Source organism: Ictidomys tridecemlineatus, chromosome 4, assembly GCF_052094955.1.
Source record: "Ictidomys tridecemlineatus isolate mIctTri1 chromosome 4, mIctTri1.hap1, whole genome shotgun sequence".
Lineage (NCBI taxonomy): Eukaryota > Metazoa > Chordata > Mammalia > Rodentia > Sciuridae > Ictidomys > Ictidomys tridecemlineatus.
In genome coordinates, this window is record NC_135480.1 from 29,016,481 (window position 1) to 29,036,819 (window position 20,339).

The 20,339-nt window shown below is 39.7% G+C and overlaps 1 protein-coding gene across 5 annotated transcripts in view; it reads right to left on the minus strand.

Annotated features, from left to right (window-relative positions):
* Trim44 (tripartite motif containing 44) overlaps positions 1 to 20,339 on the minus strand; it is a 112,619-nt gene continuing 92,280 nt past the window's right edge. For 3 of the 5 annotated variants that reach the window (XM_078046232.1, XM_078046230.1, XM_005327399.5), the window contains one exon: positions 1 to 4,586. Coding sequence is in view for 1 of the 5 variants with exons in the window: in XM_005327399.5 (XP_005327456.1) it covers positions 4,559 to 4,586 (28 nt within the window). In the remaining 4 variants the exon portion in view is untranslated. The other 2 variants (XR_013437623.1, XM_078046231.1) reach the window with 2 other exon arrangements.

Consider the following 20,339-nt stretch of genomic DNA (forward strand, 5'->3'; position numbering starts at 1 on the left):
TGGTATTTCCAGTAATAGTTTATTGATTTCCAAATGCACAGGGGCGCCGAGTCTGAACATCCTGGGATAGCAGTAAATCTCTCTTACAAAATAATTTACAGTATGAAAATGATATACTGAAACATTAACTCAAATGTGTAATTCCCTTGAAAGACTGAGTGTTCCCTTGTTTAGTGGAAGGGTAGAAGGGGAAGAGGAGATGTGACCGCACAGGAAAACAGGCAGAGTACAACAACAGGTTTGTTGGTTCTACTCACTCATGCAGTGTGGCCTGTCACTGTAAAAAAAAGACTAGTCAAGTTTTACTCCCATCAAGTATAAATGTGCTGTCCCCTCATGGTCGTATCAAACCCAGCATGGGTTCTGTGGCTTTTTTTGTACCAGTGTACCTCCAGTGTCTTCATTTATTACTATTTCCTGCTCTGTCCCTTCCTTGTTTTGGTGTGCTCAGTATTCCACACGAACCTGTCTTACCTGGCAGGTCCCCAATATTCCATATGGTACTATTGTCCCTCCCAGGAACTGCCTGGGTCTTATGGCTCTAGGAATGGGTTAGTTGGAGGTGGGGGTGGGGGTGCAGGTTAAAGAAACACTGCTAGGCAAAGAAAATATGAGACCTGGAGTCTCCTGTGTGAGCTTTCTTTTTCTCTTAGGACTGGGGTGGACTTGATCCATAATGAGATTTTCAACAAAAAACATGTGTTGAACAGCCATTATATGAGGGCAGACTTGCAGGAATCAGGAGGAGGATATTTTCTATGTCGGGGGAAAGGACTTCCTAGGCTCTGCTACTACAACAAGTTTGTGAATTCTGCAATTGAGCCCGCAGGCCCCAGTAGAGTGACCAAAATGGCTTGGGTCACCAAATGGTCAGGCACACAAACACAATTATGGAGGAGAGCTGGAGTGAAATTTCCTTCAGGACTGACACCTTGGCTCAGTGCTTTAGGAACTGACAACCTCCACCAGGGAGTTACTCTTCTTGGAAATGAACATGTAAACTCCAATCATCTGGTGGGACTTGTAATCAGGCAGGAAGAAGGTATCGTGCAAAACAGTGAAGGGTTCCTTAGAGCTTCCCTTCATTCTTAAATTGTATGTGCGTGTACATATATACACATAACATTTATCATTTAGATATCCACCCCCCCGCCCCAGGTATCAATAAGACAGTCTAGATTTACTGTGACTTTGAATTGGTTCACCTAATAAAGCACAGGAAGAGAGATTACCTTTACTAAAATACAAAGATTTCCTTTTCTGCAGGAATAAAGAAGTAGAGCTTTTAAATAAAGTTAGAGGAGAGAGCAGAACACTCTTCACTTTTTCTATTTTGAAAAACACCTTATTTATGGGAAATGGCACTAAAAAGGAAAGGCTCCCTCAGGAGCAAGGGGCAGGCCCAAGTTAGCAATATGTACTTAAAGTGTCTGCTAAAGCAGAGGAATGAAGCAACTTTAATGTCATTTCTGAGCCCAAACTATAGCCATGAAGTGTCTTTTTGAGAAAAATTCAAATTAATGGTCAGAGTACAGCAAGAGAACCAGAAATCTTGACTCCCTCTGTATTTGTAGGTGTCCCGTGGGATGGGACAAAGGAGTTTCTGGAGAGGCTGGAGAGCTGGATTCAAAACTGGCTCCAATATTTCCTAGCTGTGCAACATGAGACAATGACTTCCTCTGTTTTATCATCTAAGAATGAAGGTGTAGTACAAGGCCTGGCTCATAGTTGATCCCTAATATAGGCTACTCTCCAGAAAATTCCTGGGCAATAACCTGAGAGTTCAAGCACTTCTTGGGATTGTCCTGGATTTAATGATACCAAATCAAAGGACAAATCCCTCTCTGCATCCAGAAACCCAACATTTGGAAGGCAGCCAGGAACTGCTGTGAGTACCTGATTCATTCTGGAGACATCCGTTATCTGCATCCCTTGATGACTTCTCCCCAAAGATTTCTGCCTGCAACCAGTTAGGACACAATTCTGAGCACTCTCATTTCTACTGACCTGATGGGAGGGAAGCCTCAGAATGCTGGGGCTTAAGGCCAAGCATTCTGAGGCTTCCCTCTGGGGGGAAGCTGGTGCTCCAGCTCTGGGGGGAAGCTGGTGCCACTGCAGGAAGCATCCTAGTTTGTATATTGATAAATGCTGCCAGCAGGAACTTAGGAGCCTGGGCAGAAGCTGCTGTGCTGTTTAATGCTTCCTTGGTTAAAGTTTTATCAGGTGCTGAAGACAGCAGGAGTCCATAAAGCAAATCTGAGACCCTTTCTAAGTAAAAGCAAAAGTGCTTTCCTTGAGGATTACAGACATGATAATTTATTGAGACAAGTTGGCACATATTCCTACAATTCTGTTGGTATCTACTGCATAAATGTTTGGATTTTCCAATACTGACTTAAAGTAATAACATATGATCAGGTATGGAGAGCCAATGATCTTTCTATTGCTAATACAAGGCTACCATTTGAAGATCAAACAATGATTATTGGGGAAAGACAATACAAGTTTCCAAATCCTAGTCTTTTAAATCTTCTGATATTTTAAACTCTTTCAAGAGTGGCCATTGGTCCATCTTTTAGGATGGTTTTGTGGATATGGTTGAAGGTTGTTAACTAGCAGTATACTGAATTCTCCAGTCTTTACAGACAGATAAATGAAGCACCAAAATTATCTTAGCTACTTGTTGGACACCAGTTTGAGCATTTTTTTTTTTTTTTTGGTGAAAAACAGCTCAAACTCCTCCCAGTCTCCTTGCATATGCAGTGAGCTAGGATAACTGTAACTAGCAGCATATATGCTTATAGCTTCCTGGTCTCAAAGAAATTAAGTCATTTCATCACATGCACAGTGTTGAACAATGACATAAATACAAATGATATAAACAGGACTCCTACGATAAGCAAGTTGTGTTTCTGCCTCAAAACCATCCTGCACACACACTCAGCAGCTGGCCCCCAAAGCTATCACACAGGTCACAAGCAGGCAAGCAGACAGGCAGGAATAAAGGGCTTTCCCTAAACGCAGGCTCCTTGGCTCTGCCTCAGGGATATTAGAAGTTTAGGACCTTGGGCAAGAGCAATCCCAAGGGGCTTGGATATAGTTCCAATTGTGTTCCTCAGAAGTGAGCATGGAAACACCACTAAAGGCAGAGGGAGGGAACACATAGCCCATTTGCAAACAAGAATTACCTTCCAAGTCTCCCGTTTTATCTTAACAGTTTATGTGTATGAACATTCTATTCCATAATATAACTGTTTTTGTTTTATATAAAAATAAGGTTATCCCCTGACTTCAAACCATTTGTTAAGGAAAACTGACATCTCAGGAAGAAAGCGTGCTTTTGAGCTTACAATTTTATATTTCACTAGCACATCACTGCTTCCCAGGGGGTATAATGCTATAAGAAATTGTGATTTAGAAATGGAGAAAGGCCAGGAAATCTAAGCTCCAGGGTATCTCTGCTCATGTTACTGAAGAGGAGAGAGCCAGGGTGCAAGAGATGACCTGAAGGTCTGTGGGTAGGGAGGGCCAAGGGAAGGATTCCAATTAATGTAAAATAAAGGAATATTTGCTGGGAGATGGAACTGAATTCAGCAAGCTATAGAGTAGCAAGAATTCTCCCCATACTGCAATTAAGCCATATTAAGCTAACCTGGCAGAGGGAATGGCAAAAATCTACAATGAAAGTTCCCATTTGGCAATACACATTTCCAAACTTTCATGTTGTGATAAGCCCATAAAACCTGCAGAACTCATCTAAACAATCCAGGTTTTATCAGAGTCTTTAGTGACTATTTTGGAAACTCAGGCAAGTTAAATTCAGAAATATTGATTTCAAATTTTAATCAGATTTCTTTGGTCCTCTTTTCTGTGTCCCACCCCCAGGTCATTTCCTTTCCACCTCTTCAATCATCTTTTTCATTTCCATAGCACTGAATTATGAATCTGAAGTCCTGGATAACCTCATATGCTAAAAATATCTGTGGTCTTTCTAGCTTTTAACTTTTTCTCCAACCTCATTTTCAGGCCATCCATCCTAATTCACGGCACCACATTTCACAAAGGTAGAACTGGACTATTTAGAGACTGTGGACATGAGTCAATAAGGCCCCACTTTGTCCTCATGTGTTTCATGCTTCAGTATGAACAAAGTAGGTTTTTTGTTTGCAGGTAGGCAAAAAGCTCTGACTTCCTTTCATGATTAGTCCAGGTCCTTCCTAATGAAGTATACTGTTGACTTACCCAATATTATAGGGGCTAGCTTTCCTCAGTCAGTTCAAAGCAGCCATTAAGGAGTTCCCTGAAAGACCCTTTTCAATTGCTCCTGGTTGATCAAAAGGGCTCTTTCCTTGACCTACTGCAACAAGAATGAGAAGTAAGTGGTAAGCATAAAACTGGTCATTCCTTGGAGAGATATATGCCTGCTATGGATCTGGGGACATATCCAGTGGAAGTACATTTGTTGCTGGGCAGCCTTCACAGAAATCAGAAGCCATTACACACACGCTGTCACACACATACAAGGGAAGGGGTGGTTTTCCACTCTGATGGCAAGCCTTCATGTGTCCTCTTCTTCACTGGCACCACTACAAAGGAAAAGGAGAAGCAGGTGAGTTAAGCCGTCATAGGAAGGGAGTAACACAGTCTATTGGTTGATGACACCAGCTTTGTTGTCAGACATACCTGGATTCGAGTTCTAACTACCATGACTGAGCAGTGTGGCCATATATGGGCAAGTGACTTGATTTCTTTGAATTCTGATTTCTGTATCTGACTACTGGGAGAATGATGATAACAAAACTTACTTTTTGGGTGACTAGAGAATTGAGAGAATATATATAAAATGCAAAAATGCACAGTGCCTATATACAGTACACGAATAGCTAAAAAAAGGAGAAGGGGAGGATCATAATCCTTGTAAACTTAATTGACAAAATAAAGTGATGGTGAAAATTAGGAGTTTGATTTCTTCGAAGGCTTAAATCACCTGTTGTTAGGAGAACAAGGAGAAGCTATCAATGGCATTCTGCACTTGGAATAAATGCAATGTTTCAATTCCTGCCACAGGTCAGTCCCTGGGTTTAAATATCCCTTCAGAGAAGGCACTCTACTGAAATAGGATTCCCTGGTTATTCTCTATCTTATTTCTTTCACAGCCCTCACCACATTTTATACTTGGTTATTTATTCTCTCTCTGCCCTACTAGAGCATGTAAGAGTAGTTAATACTTTATCAATTACTATACATCCAGAAGTAGTACCATTTAAGGCACAGAGACGTGCTTAACCAACAAACTGCTTTTTTAAAAGGGAGTGAAATACAACAGGAAGAAAAGGAAGGATGGACAGAGTTGGAAGGAATGGCTAGTTATTAATGCCCTAACCAGAGTATTCCAGATGTCTGTGATGTTTCTAGCAGCCAAAAACTGAGTTGTAGAGTCCCAGAGGCATGGCTAGTACCTCAGCTGCTCAGTCATAACATTTCTGGTCTGATCCTGACAAAGAGCACTGTCTAAATAGGGACAGGGTCAAGGAGAAGGCAGGGACAATGGAAACAAGGTGGCAGGGATGCTCACCCGTAGAAGGGAAAAAGTAGCAAACTTGCCTAGAATCTCCTCACTCACTTATAGAGTTACTTGTCTTTAAAATAATAACAAAAGCCAACCTGATTTAGTGCTTATTGTGGGCCAGGAATCTGGGCTTAATGTTCTTCATCCATTTTTCCTATCACCCCTCACACCAATCCTAAGATATACAACTATTATTATCCCCATGAACCAGATGAGGAAAGTAAAGCTCTAAGAGATATAAAAATCTTATGGTTACACAGAAAGGTTTGTGTCCTTAAAGCTTAAGGTTTACTTTTGGCCAGAGAAACTCTAAAGCAGTCAAGCTGGTAGACAAAGTAAAGTTCCACGGTGCATTAGTTCCTAGCTATGACCTAAAAATTTTGCTTCTCACAAGATATTATCAATATCTATACAAAATCTGTGTCGTGTGTGTCTATCTGGGAAAGGCTTTAGGGGAAAATACCCTAGGCAACAGACTTCTAATACTTCCATTAAAGGTGAAAATATTTAAGACACGGGGCCTACAAATTACATTACATACACACTGAAGTCCAAAAGAACCAACTAAGTCAACTTCCCTATCCAACCTCTGCCCTAGTTCCACTTTGTTTTCTTGCTGGTTGTCCAGTCATGGGATGGAGGATGCCAGTGAACTGTCATTACATCAATATTTGATGACATCTGTTCTGATGGGAACAAAGGGTCTTCTATAAAAATTTTTCACAAGAATCAAGACATAGTTGAAACCAGCACTATATTCTCCCCCTTGGTATTATATTCAAAGCAAGCTCTTAATGTTACCTTGTCAGTTTTACTTCATACAAGAGGCTCAGCATGATGACTGTGCTCTTTCCCTAGGTTGAAGTTCACTTTTTAGAATTCCTGAGATACGTATTTTAAAGGGTTCATGAACCCACTGAAATTGTATACAGTGATTTGTCTGTGTGTTCCTTTGTCTAAGAAAGGTCATAATTTTCATAATAGCCTCAAAGAGGTCCAAAACTACAAATCAGAAATATCAAATTATACATAAATTCTTTTCCAGTTGTCAATTTTTTTACTATCAGACTTGGAGAAAAGCATAGGGAAGAGGTTAGAAGTCTTGACTGATTGAAATTGTTTCTCATTATCCTAAAAGAGACTGTTCCTGCATCTGAAAGATAAAGTTTATCTCACATTTTAAAACATAAGTTCTTGGGACTCTGTCAAATCATTTACTGTATTCTTTCAAATACTACTTTCAAATATTACTTGAGTATCAACCATGTGTTAGGCATAATTCTAGGCACAAAAGACTATGATGAACATAATACATGCCCTTACAGACTTTTACAGCTTAGTAGGTGAGACAAAAGGGTGTGGTGGTCATACTTTTTTTTTCTTCAAAACAGCAACTTCAAAAGATAAGTATCTTATTTGCATAATTAATAACCCATTTTTCACAATAATAACCTATCATTGGTATTAGGCAGCATTTCCTCTCCGAAATACTCCTCCTTTACCTAATATGCAAGCAAGTTTATGCTTGTAAGATTCTATCTGAAATAGTCTATAAAAGTCCTGAATGTCCAGGTGAAGGAACACAGCCTTCCACTTCGGTATTCATTTCCCCTTTGAAAACATCTAAGAGCCAACACTTAGGATTTCTGCCTTGGGTGGCATTCAAGAGGTTATTGAGATTCTTTTTTTTTTTAATATTTATTTTTTGGTTGTAACTGGACACAATATCTTTATTTTATTTATTTATTTTTATGTGGTGCTGAGGATGGAACCCAGGGCCTCGCACGTGCTAGGTGAGTGCTCTACTGCTGAGCCACAATCCCAGCCCCTATTGAGATTCTTTTCAGCACCTATTAATGCATTTTGTGTGTGTGTGTGTGTGTCTGCGCGTGCGCGCTGGGGGGGGGCGCGGTACTGGGGATTGAACTCAGGGGCACTCAACAACTGAGCCACATCTCCAGCCATATTTTGTATTTTATTTAGAGACAGGGCCTCACTGAGTTGCTTAGCACCTCGTTTTTGCTGAGGGTGGCTTTGAACTCACGATCCTCCTGCCTCAGCCTCCTGAGCTACTGGGATTACAGACATGCACTACTGCACCTGGCTTGCCAATTTATTTTTAAGAAGATTCAAAGATGTGGGATTGCTGTGTCAGAAGAATAGGCATAAAGCATTTATTTTTAATAAACTAGGATGTTAGGCAGATAGCATTCTATAAAGGTACTGGGGGGGAGGTTCAGGCAGCATTATATAATGGCTTTGGGATCACCAGACCAAACTAGATTGAAATCCATGTGTGAATTACTAGCCCTCTCAGAATCTCATTTTCCTCATGGTAACATTATTTAGCTTACAGTTTTGTTATAAAAGCTTTATGGAATTTTAAAATACAAATGATAAAAAAAGTATTGACCTCCTTCCTTATGCTGAATTAAAAATTGCCTCCTCCTAACTTTCAATGTTTCTCATTCTGGCACCTGAAACATTACATTTCAAAATAATCATGTTCCTATCCCCAAATTCCCTTCAAATATTTAGAGACAAACAGTATCCTGTGTGGCTTGCTGGAAGCTTTCTTAATGACAACTCCAGACCTACTGAAATATAGGTACTGGACAGAAAGACTGAGTTCTATAGTGCTGATCCTTCTATGTGACAGTTCTCTAGAAAATTCTACCTCTGTGAAATGTTGATGAGGACAATTAACTGAGTGAAGTTTAGTTAATTTGTTCAGTCACTGACTGATCTAGTTTAGGGGTACTGTTATATCTCAGAGTGGTGGTCTTAAAAGTGTAGCACACATACCTCTGGGGTACATAATGACTTTCCAAGGAGTGTCTGGATATGAGCAGTTCTAAGGAAACAAATGTGCAAATCCTTAACTTCTATATATAGTCTTTTCTAAAACCGCTGTTCCTAAGAACATATGTGCCTGTGGTCTATAAGTTCTTTTTTATCCACTCCCACTTTCAAAATCACCTTACTCCCACATCAGAAAAAAAAAATGCACATTTCTCACTTTCCTGAAACCTACATGCAACAATTTTGCATGCCACTTCTACAAGGAGTCTAGGAGAGGAAACAATCTCTGATTTTACCCAGGCATACACTCTTTGGCATGGTTATACACTTTCCTCTGTCTAGACACTGATCCAAGAACTTAAATTCAAAACTGAGATGGCAGTCATGAGTTGTGCACTGACATTTTATTCAAACTGAAAAAATAAAATCAGCTTGATATGACAGAAAGCAAGTCTGATTTTGCTAGATGGCTTGACTGTAAGAACTGGCTTTTCCAATTAAATTATATAGTGAACCTTGTCTGTAAATTTAATAGGCTAAGGCCAAAGTGTCAAAAGTTTTGACAAAAAGAGACGTAAAAGTATGTGTAAACTAAACAATATGTCAGCAGTCATATCTTTTGAAACTATCTAAACTTGATATATTTATATTTTCAGGAGTTAACTTCAAATGGGCAAGGAGGCATATATTTTCCTAAATTCTTCTACAGAATAGAAAAATTTTAGCTAAAGGAACTGGAAGTTCCTAAATTGGGAGGGTGATGTTAAACTTTATACCTCCCTAGTTGGAGGTATATAGTTGGGAATATAGTTTAGGGTGACAAAAATGGGATTAAGGAGTCCAGCCAGAAGAAGATTGTGTCCCTTATTTGAGTTAGGCACACACTGAGGAATCCTTTCTGTTGGGCTGTGGTGCCTACAAAACTGAAGAGTTGTCAAAGGCATACCACAAGCCCCAGTCTCACTAAACCCTCCATAACTGCTGATAAAGTGATTATGATAGACAAAGGTTTCACTGCCTGACAATTTTTTAGTTAGTCCATGCAGGTAGGCAGCTCAGCTTTTCAGTTCTGTCCTTAGAGTTTATATTCTAGTTAGGGGTGTAAGAAGAACAGGCATTCTAAATTTCTGAATTTAATAGTCTCTTTTTGTAAGCATATAATACAACTTGATTTGGCATCAGTCATGTTTGCAGAATTCTTGGTATTTATTAATTATTGCTGTAAAAGGAATATTCAACTCAGGAGAATACAGAAATTAAGAGGTATTGACAAGGGAGGAAGGCTAGATTCAGTCAAGATCCCAAAAGATAGACTTAGCATTCTCTAAAAATTAAGCAACAAAGGCATTGTACAAGGTGCTAATTGAGAAACCTTGAGCTTTCAGTATTTTAAGAAGTGGCTGCCTAGTTTATAAGTATGTGATCAAGCCCTGCTGGGGAGAGTGCACACTCAGATGATCAAGAGACCTTTCTCTCCTAGACCCATTCATCTGCCTCAAAAGCCTGGGCTCAAAGCGAACAGGTTACTGTGTTGTAAAGGATCAAAACTCAAGTTAGTTGCAACCTATGGATTGCCGTGAGGGATACCTACAGTGAGGTACAAATGTACTCAAGTTACCCTGGGTTAACTGAGAAAAACACAAGACGGGGGCTGGGGATGTGGCTCAAGCGGTAGCCCGCTTGCCTAGCGTGCGTGTGGCCAGGGTTCGATCCTCAGCACCACATACAAACGAAGATGTGTCCGCCGAGAACTAAGAAAAAATAAATAAAATGTTAAAAAAAAAAAAGAAAAACACAAGACGACTAACATTCCAAGCCTGGCTCTGCTATGTGACGCTAGGACTCCAAATCATATAAAAGTTAAGCTCCTTTCCCACTTCAGCACTTGCTGAGCTAATTAATTCACTCTCACTTTTAGTGTTTTCTCTTTGTTTCCTGTACCCCTCTAGTTATCCACTGTCTATCACCTCAACCTGAAGTGTGGCCTAAATGTTTCAAGTCTTTCACCTCTTTTTGGCCGAGTTCTAACACTGGGTTGAAAAATGGCACTGCTTGATTAGCACCTAGAACAGACAAAAGAATAAGCTCTGGTATGAGCAAAAGCCCTGAAATTCTTCATTTCTTTGTGTTTCTTAAAAAAGTGATTTGGCTTCTTCCTCACTGCATCTTCCTTCTCAAACCACAAGACAGACAAGGAAAAGGGCTCTGCTCTCAAGGCTGCATTCTGCTTTATCCTAGGAGCCTTCTTTCCTTCAAAAACTGCCATTATTTACAAAGGACTTAACATTTCACAACAGCACCAAGCAATTTCTACAATCTCATGGTACCCTAACAATAGTTCTTGTATTATCTCAGATCTATGTGTAAGAAAACTGAGATAATGATTATAACTTCTAAGTAGGTATTATTATCTATGGAGAAGAGAAAGTTGAGGCCTAGGGAGGTTACATGACTTGCTCAAGATACACAGCTTGTAAACGGTAGATTTAGGTTAAGCAATCAGATTCTAGAGTCCTCAGAAATGAAACTGGACTTAACAAAGGTTTTTTGGTGAGATGGAAGATACCTGGCAAGTACTTTTTTTAAACTGGGGGGGGGGGGGATAGAGGCAGATAAGACAGGTAAGAGGGAGGATTAATATGGAAGGAGAAGGAAATACAGACCAGAGTTTGCCACTTGATTCTCATAGCTGGTTCTGCCTCCTCGGATCTATTAAGGGGACTTTGAAAAGGCTTGATCTCCAGTATGACCTATGATTACAGTGCCAAGTTTAATCTCTGAACCCTCTACTAGACTATTTACCATTTTTAGAGATGGCCACCTTTCTTGCACTTAACAGCACCTGTGTGGGTGGTGGCCTGAGTTCATGGAAGATGACAGGCCTGCTTAGGCAGTGTCCTGCTATAGGGAGGTACCTGAACAAAAGTAAAAGGTGGGCTTCTTAGCCTTCCAATGTCTCATCTGCTCCCAAGACTCCCTTCTTCTGTACTGAATTCTTTGCTGCTGTTACATTTAGCAAACAAGTTTCTAGTCTTTTTTTTTTTTTTAATTCAAAAAGTAATGTTTTCCATTTTAGTTGCCTTTTATTTTCTACAAACAGGTACTGCTTCTATAAAGAGAATAAAAGATTACACAGTGTTATTCACCAGGGATAATCACCACGAACGAACTGAAATATATCTGCCCATATTCCTTGTCTCTATATATAAAATACATACTTATCTTTTATCATACTTCACAAGCTTGTTTTAATTTGCTTTTTCCAAACAACTATCAATCAAGAATTACTGACATATATTTCTGTAAGGCTATGATTTGTGATTGAATTGTATGGACTTAGCATATCTAACATTGGACATTGATTTGTACTTTTTCACTACTACCCACAACACTGTTGACACACATCATTGTGGGTGAATCATCCTTAATTATTTCCAAAGAAAAATTCCAGAAGGGAAACTTCTGGGTCAAAAGCATGTTTGTATTTTTTTTCCTTCAATAGATTTTAATTTTTAGAATAACTTAATATTTTACTAAAAAAAAAATAAAGATGGGCCAATGGGTTCCCATACCCAGTTTCCCCTGTTATCAACAAGAAATGATTCAGAATATCTTAAGTTTTTTCCTAATGTTCTTTTCTTTTCCAGAATTCCACATTTAGTTATCATGACTCCTTAGCCCCACCTTAATAGTTTCTCAGACTTTTCTATTTGTGATAATCATGACTGTTTTGAGGGTACTGTACTGGTCAAATATTTTACAGAAGGTCCTTTAATCAGGATTTTTCTGATGTTTTCCTTGTGATTAGGTCATGGTTATGAGCTTCTGGAAGGCAAACTACAGAGGTAAAGTGCCATTATCATTAAAATTATCAAGGAGTCAAGCTGAATATAATCTGCTACTATTGAAGCTCACCTTGACCAACCTGGTTGAGGTAGTGCTTGTCAGGTTTTTCCATGGTAAAGTTGCTTTGTTATGCCCTGCCTTCCCACAGTGTACTCTTTGGAAGGAAGCTATTCAGAGCACCTTATACTTAAAAGTGAGGAGCCATGCTCCCTCTCCTTGAGGGTGGGGCATATACATAATTATTTTAAATACTCTGAACATAAGATGTGTCTCTTCTCCTTTATTTCTTCTATTGTTTATGTTTGTATGGGCTCATGAAAATTTATTTCATACTTTGGGTTATGATCTGAAACTACTTATTTTCTTGCTCAAACTGTTCAGCTTTGGGAGCTCTTTTTGTTGGTTCCTGGGTCCCTTGACATATTCCCATCAGTGTGGGTTTTGATTTGCTTTTGAGTACTTCCTTACTTTACGGAACTACAAGATCTTTCAGGCTTAGCCTGAATATTTCCTGCCCCAGTTCTAGAATCAGGAATTTCTCTAAGGAGCATAGGATGTGCATTTTTAAAGGCATTTGACACATTATTATTAATATGCCCTCCAAAAACCTTCTTATGCTGATTTACAATTATTACTCATGCAGGTATGAGAATGCTCATTTTCCCCACACTTGTTTCTTGCCAGTAACAGGGCATTTTCAAAAAGCCTGTGGAAAGCTGACCTGGCATAAGATTGTGTGTGTGTAAGCATATGTATGTATGTCTCATCTGTTCCTTCTCTCTGAAATAACTTCCATTTACATGGCTTCCTACTGAACTTGGAGAGGAAGATGCCATGGTGGAGGTAAGTTTTTCCTTTTCTCCACTCTTTCCCAACCTCCTTTCCCTCTCATAGCAATACTAGATTTCATATCACTGAGGATATCCTGTGTTGAGGGCTGAAAAGAACCTATCTCATATCCTCCAATGGGTTCTGGCAGTTTAGGAGCTAGAAGCAGAAAATAGCCCAAAGGTTTTACCTTTCCTGTTTCCCCACACCTTCAGGATAACACCTGACCCAGTTTCCCTATCTTCTCTTGGTATGTGAATAAGGGAAGCCAAATCTCTCTTAAGCACTTTCCTTCCTCTGAAATCTTAAATGTAAGATTTAATATAATGCTGGCCTTCAAATTTCCTGTTGCCTCAGCCACTGTATGTTATAAGTTACCAAAGAGAGAGGGAGAAGGAATAAATAAATAAATACCCTCTTGATACTAATCTCTGATCACTATAAATAGTAGTGTGTGTGTGTGTGTGTGTGTGTGTGTGTGTGTGTGTAGCTTTCAAATTCCATGATAACCCTGAGAAGAGGTTCAGAAGCTGGAAGCATGCCAACCCTTAATGACCTAGTGCTAATTTTCATATGGTAGAGGGTTAAGATTGTGGGTTTAAGAGTTAGAACCCCCTGGGTTTGAGTTACAGTTCCGTCATGTACTAGCTGTGGGATCTAAGTTCTGTATTTTTATCTGAAAATGGAGGACAATTTAGTAACTGCTTGGAAGAGGTTGCAAGAAGATTAAGTGAAATTAATGTACAGAGTGCTTGAGATATGTATAAAGAGCCTGGCATGGGGCCTGTCACATAGTAGGTGCCCAATATATTTGTAGTTAGTAACATAACATGAAGAAATCAAATCAAGGCTGAGGGAGGCCAACAGACATACTAATGAGCTGATGGTGGAGTGAGACTGCCTGCAAGTCAGGAGTTTCAGGCTCCTGAAAACACTACCTTGTAACCCCCACTGTCTCTCTAAGACTATTTATATGAGAGTGGGGTGGGAGGGAGCGAGAGGGAGATAGACAATCAATATTGGTCACCCATTCACTGTAGACATCAGTCTGTCATTTGTTCAATATTCTTTCTCAAACCTGTTCTCTTAGTGTTTGATAATAGGCCATTTGTTGGTGACACCATAACAGCTCTCAAATATTGAGTGCTTTCTATGTGCCAAGCACTGTGCTCAAACCCTTAAGAATTGGTACCACCTCCCTATCCCAGTGAGCCCAACAGAAAGTCCTTCTGACTCACTGGGCACAACCTTTCCCATGTCCATCCATTTGTCTTCTCTACTGCCATCACCATCGATTACTTGAATTATTATAGTTGTCTAGACTGTTCTTCCTCTTTTTTTTTTTTTCCTCCCAGTTTGGGAATTTGAACCCAGTGCCTCATGAATACTAGGCAAATGTTCTACCACATCCCCAGCCCCTTTAGAAACATTTTTTGTTGTTGTTATAGTTATAGAACCCAGGGATGTGCTACTACTGAACTACAGCCTCAGCCCTTTATCTATCTATCTATCTATCTATCTATCTATCTATCTATCTATCTATCTATCTATCTATCATTATTATGAGACAGGGTCTCAGTTGATAAGGCTGGCCTCAAATTTGAGATCCTTCTGCCTCAGCCTCCCCAGTAGCTAGGACTGCAGATGTGTACCACTGTGCCTGACTTCTACTTCCACTTTTAATTAACTATTGTATATTTACAGACTGCATTCACAGAGTTGTATTTTTTAAATGTACAAAAGGTATATCATTGCCCTACTTAAAAAAAAATCCTTCCATATAACCCTATTGCTCACAAATCTCTACTTGCTTTGGCCCCTGCCTGCCCTTACAACCTGATAAATGCCATATTCTAGCCACACTGGTTTTCCTTATGTTCCTTAAGTAAGTTGAGCTTGTTCTCACCTTAAGGTCTTTGCACTTGCCATTCTGTCTCAAAAGCTCCTCCTCTCAGATCTTAGAATGACTGATTCCTTAACATTTTGGCCTTAGTTATAAAGTCACTTTCTCAGAGGCTGTCCCCAACCAAGCAAACCAAAATAGCCAACCCACCATCTCTGCAATATTATATCAGATTGTTGTATTGTCTTCTTTGCACTGACCACTATCTAAAATTTATTTTCAGGTGTCAAGGGTCTTTTAACTATTTGTTCCCTGATATATCTCTAGTATGTGGTAATGTGCTTGAGCATACTGAGGCAGGAAGATTATGTGAGCTCAGGAGTTGCCCAGGGACCAGCTTGGGCTGAACAAAGTTAGACCCTGTCTCAAAAATTAAGTGAATACGTGACTAACCAAAGCAACCCCATACATAATTAAATGTTCTTAGAAACATTCCCAGGCAAACTGTGGGCTGCTTGCTGGTATTGAAGATACCGCTCAGGAATTTCACTTCTACAGGTGATCCTAGCTTCCATTTTTTTTCTGATTGTCACTGAAATGATCTCACATATTTAATGACTAGTACCCTAGCCATTAAAATACTGTATCATAAACAATGATTACTCTAGCAAACAAGTAGGCCTTAGTGGTAAAGGACAGGTGTGGTTGACAGGCAAGGAATGCTTTTGTCACTAAAGACACAGCAGAAACAAGCTCATGTCTAACCTTCCCCAACAAGGAAATCTGAAGAACCAATTCATCGCCATGAGGAAATGTTCTCATCTGGCTTTCCTATAGAACAGGTGCTCAAGTGGCAACTTCCAATGCTCTGTGTTCTAGCTGTGAGCTATTCTCAAGGCAGGCTTGGATTTCATGACTTTAAGCCATCTATCCCACACACGGACATTTGTCAGAGGGAAAGAGATGAGGAAGGTATTAAGTCATCCAGGCCAAGGTAGATGTGAAGGGGTGCTTAATTCATCGCTTCCTTTATTCCACACTTTCCTTCGGAGACATGTCAGCTGAAGCCCAGATCCAGAAGTGGGAGAGTTGGGTTAGTAGTGTAGTGGTTGTGACTAATAGTAGAAAACATATACAACTAAACTTTGGTACATGCTGGCAGTCTGACCTTTAGTAAGATACCTCTATAAAGTCTCCACAGCAGTAAAAAGACAATAATGACATAAGTACTCACTAAATGGATGCTGTTATTTATTAGATTCTGAACTAATCACTTAACCAAAATTTTTACATTCAGTTTTCATAATACTGTGCACTAATAAGACTGACACTCATTTTACAGATGAAGAAAACAAGGAGCAGAGAAATAAAGTGGTTCAAAGTCCCAGATACGTAGGGCTGGAACTACTACCAAGGCATACACCTTATTTTTAACGCTGGGCAGGAGATTATGTTGAGTGGAGGTCATATGATTGGAGTGTATAAAGTCAACTTGGCTGTATTTGTCCAGACAGGATTCAGTATTGCCTCTTACAACTGATGCCAAGTATTAAATGAGACAAAGACAAAGTGTTCAGCATTCTGCCTAATGTGTAGTGAACATTCAAATTCAACTGTTTTCATATCATTACCATCCTGAAGTTAGTCATTTCTCTTTCACCTCACAGGGACTGAACTGAGCCCTATTAAATGCAAATGACAGTACACAAAAGGTGAATCAGATAGTCTCTCTACCTTAAAGGACCTTGCATTCTGGCAAAGAATGTACTCCATGGGCTGACAGAGAAAGAAGTGGTGGGCTCCACTTACAGTGTCAGAAATGACTTTATCACTCGGTGTTGACACATGGATTGTTATTTTCCAGAAAGTCAACAACAAGAGGGCATGCCAAGTGAAGGAAAAAGCTTGAGCAAACTTTTAAAGATGTGTACAGTTGGGCACATTCAGGGAATTATGAAGAATTCAGAAGGACTACAGAGAAAGTATGAGAGGATAGACTGAGAGGAGAGCGACTCATCAGCAGCTCAAAATGCTAATGTTCATGGTTCATGCTTGAAGAATCTCATAAGATGGGGGATGTAGATGGAAAAGAATAGATGAGAAGGGTGTCAGGGCTCCATATGGTGTCTACCACACTGCCAGCTCTCAAAATGTGAACAAGAGCTATGTTTAAAATATACAGGCTGTGTTCTGTGCAACACTCCCCAGGGCAGCACAAACAGATGTTTCAGGAAAAAAAGAAAAACAAAATACCCAGTGGATCTCAATATAAAGCCTGTGTGGGGGCAGGCTGGCATCAGACTGCTTGCATGTGACTGTCCCATCAGTGCAGATCTGAGATTCAGTTTGGAATAGTGACACATGTGTTAATGTGGTGATGCTGGGGGTCTGAAGTGAAAGAACATTAACTCCCAAATAGAGCTTAGGGTTCCTCTTTACCAAAGCCAGCTTCACTTGTCCAATTTAAGACCCATGCTAGGGACAGTGAGAGTTCTGAAATGGAAAAACAGTAACACATTGAGATGTCTTAGAGTAGTAATTCAAGCATCTCTGCCAGCACATCTTCTCTGAGATGATGGTAACTGTGGAGTAGATGTCTGTAGAAGGGAAGACAGGGTCCTTGTTCTATTGCCTGGTTCCCTGACTATTTACTACCCAGTCCTATCCCTCCCCTTGCAATCAACAGTCTTGTTATGTCTCCCTGGGAAATGGAAAAGAAACCCATCCCCAACTATACTCCACCATATTACATATAATATATAATATAACACACACATATACACATACACACACACATGTATATATACACAATATACTCCATACTATGAAAGTTTAGATTGCAGTCAACAGGTCTAGACTGCAGAAACCTGCCCCTACTGGGAGGAAGGTTGTTGTATACAGCTGAAGAGATCCAGTTTACTTTCAGTCAGTCCAGAGGCTTTCCTGGGATGGCAGTTCAGTGCCATCAGATGAGACCCTTAGTCTGGTCATCACTAGATAACCCAAACACATGAATACCCCAAACAGCAGAGTCAAATCTGAGAGGGGTAGGAACTGAAAACTGCAGTTTTTCATCCTTTGTATGTCCTACCCAATCTCAAGACTGAAGAAAAGCCCATTGCTCTGAACTCAACTGTCCTATACTGGAAAAACTAATAGATAACCAACATGATAGCAAGTGCAAAAACAGCCAAGGCCTTCACCAATTTTCAAAAGATCTTCTCCCATACACTTCTGAGTCTAAAGTCCCCATTAAAGTTGATTATTTAGTCTAAGGTACTCTACTTAAAATGTTCTTTCTGAAGCCCTAGAGTTAAAATCAGTATATATTATAAGATGACAGGAGGCCACAGGACCACCATAAGCCACTTGAGCACAGCAGAGCTCCTGAATGAGCCAAATGTCATCACAGAAGTTGATGGGATGAGGTGGTAGAATGGTAGGCCTTGCTGGGGAAAGAAAACTGATAATCTTTGAAATATCAGAACTGGAGTGTTAAGTACAGGATGCTGAAAGGAGCAGATAAGGATTATTAAAGACATTTTTCTCTCTCCTTCCAGTTTTTCCTGAAACCAGCTCTCTATGATACCCAAATGACATAATCTTTTCAATATCATTTCTTCTATATGCAGAAGAACCTGTTTATGGGTCAGAACATTTATTTATGATACCTGGAAAGCAACTGCTCTCTATTGGCCTAATTACAGGCCCTATCAGAGAGGGTAGCCCAAATATCCCAAAGGACACTAGGGAAATATGCCCCTAAAAAATAAGTAAAGTCTAATCTGCATTTAAGATTGCCTAACTCATGGCTAGAGTCAACAATTTGGATGCCAGGGCTACCTGACATCAAAACTCTCAACTATACCTTTCAAAAAGACAGAGAGAAGCAGAAAGTGCACAGAGAAATCAAAGTCTGAATATAGTACTTCCACCGATCAACTGGGAAATTTACTCCTGTGGGCCTCAGTTTCCTTACTTCAAGTCCCAGGTTATGAAAGTAAAAGCACATTGCATATGAGAAATGCTAGCAAGTGTTTATTTTTCTCATGAAATAGTATGCAAGACAGTGCCACACACACATTAGACTTTTACTACATATGGCTCTGTTCCCTTTTTCCTCCTTGGATTGAATTTTAAGGCTCTCACATTTTGAGTTCTAATCAAATTCAGGTTTACAAAACAATAAATATATTAGTTGGCTCTTTTACACCAACCTGAGAAGTTAAAACAAAGTACATAGATATTTAGCTTTTCCAACTCACTCATTACTTGAAACACTGCATGGCAATATTCATTCTGCACAGCAGAAAAGGGTAGGAGGAAGGGAATGGTAACAAATAAATATTTCAGCAACTACATTGGGAGAAAAGATGAGAAAATTATTTTGAGAATTGCTTTTAAATTAAAAAACTATGTAAGAAAGAAAAAAAAAGATACAAAGAAGAGTGACAATTCTATATACACAAGTTTAAGTAAAGCCTACGGAATTAGCTGTTTCATGTTCAAATACAGAGAAAGCTATTTTCTTTCCCAAACTGTTTCTTCAGCTATCTCTTTCCTGGTCTGATTTCTGACAGTGCTGGGACCAATGCCTCTGAAGGCTAACCATATACCTCTTCCTGCCCACTAAAGAGGATGGGAAGATCAGACCTTAGAAATAGAATCAAACTAACGTTGGGGGTCTGGCAACTAGTCCTGGGAACTACTGTACTGGTCTATTTGAAAGGCAAGACGATCACCCACTTAGCTCTTGAGCAGAAATACTCCATGAATTCAACTGATATAACTCCTTACTAGAGGCTATATTTTCTTTCATTCCCCTTCCTTCCTCCCTGGTAAAGAGCAGTAATGGCACTGAAATCCATAGATAATCCTTAAATCTCTGTGACAGCTCCAGTTCTAAACTCCTCCTTCACAATGACAGTTTTAACAACTGTTAATAAGTCATAACAAGACCTCTCTTGCTCTAGTAAGGAATACAAATATTCTTTCTCTTTCCATCCCCAAATCATAACCAGCCTTAAAGTCTATGTCTTCCGAAAAGACTGTGTGGACTACTCCAGCCTTTAGGAACTAACATCTCACACCCTCAGGTTCCTGCTGGGGAACCACAGGGAACTCAGTGGTTAAACTATTCATGAGAAAGCAAAAGAACTGAAGGATACCAAAGACTTGTGAGCTAGAAAGTGGCTTGATCAAGAGAATATATACAAACACCTGCCAAAGAGGCAAGCTTGGCATAAAAACTGGCAAAGAATGGTGAAGTGAGTCATGTGCAAAGACAAGATAATAATTCAATGCAAAGACTAGAAAGTGGTACACAACAAGAGGAGTTCTAAATGATGGCTGTGAACAGTGGTGAATACTGGAAGCATCTTTATAAAGTCCTGGCTTTGTGGTTTTAGATGAAGTGAGAAGGTTCAAGAGGGTCAAACAAGATTGGGTAAG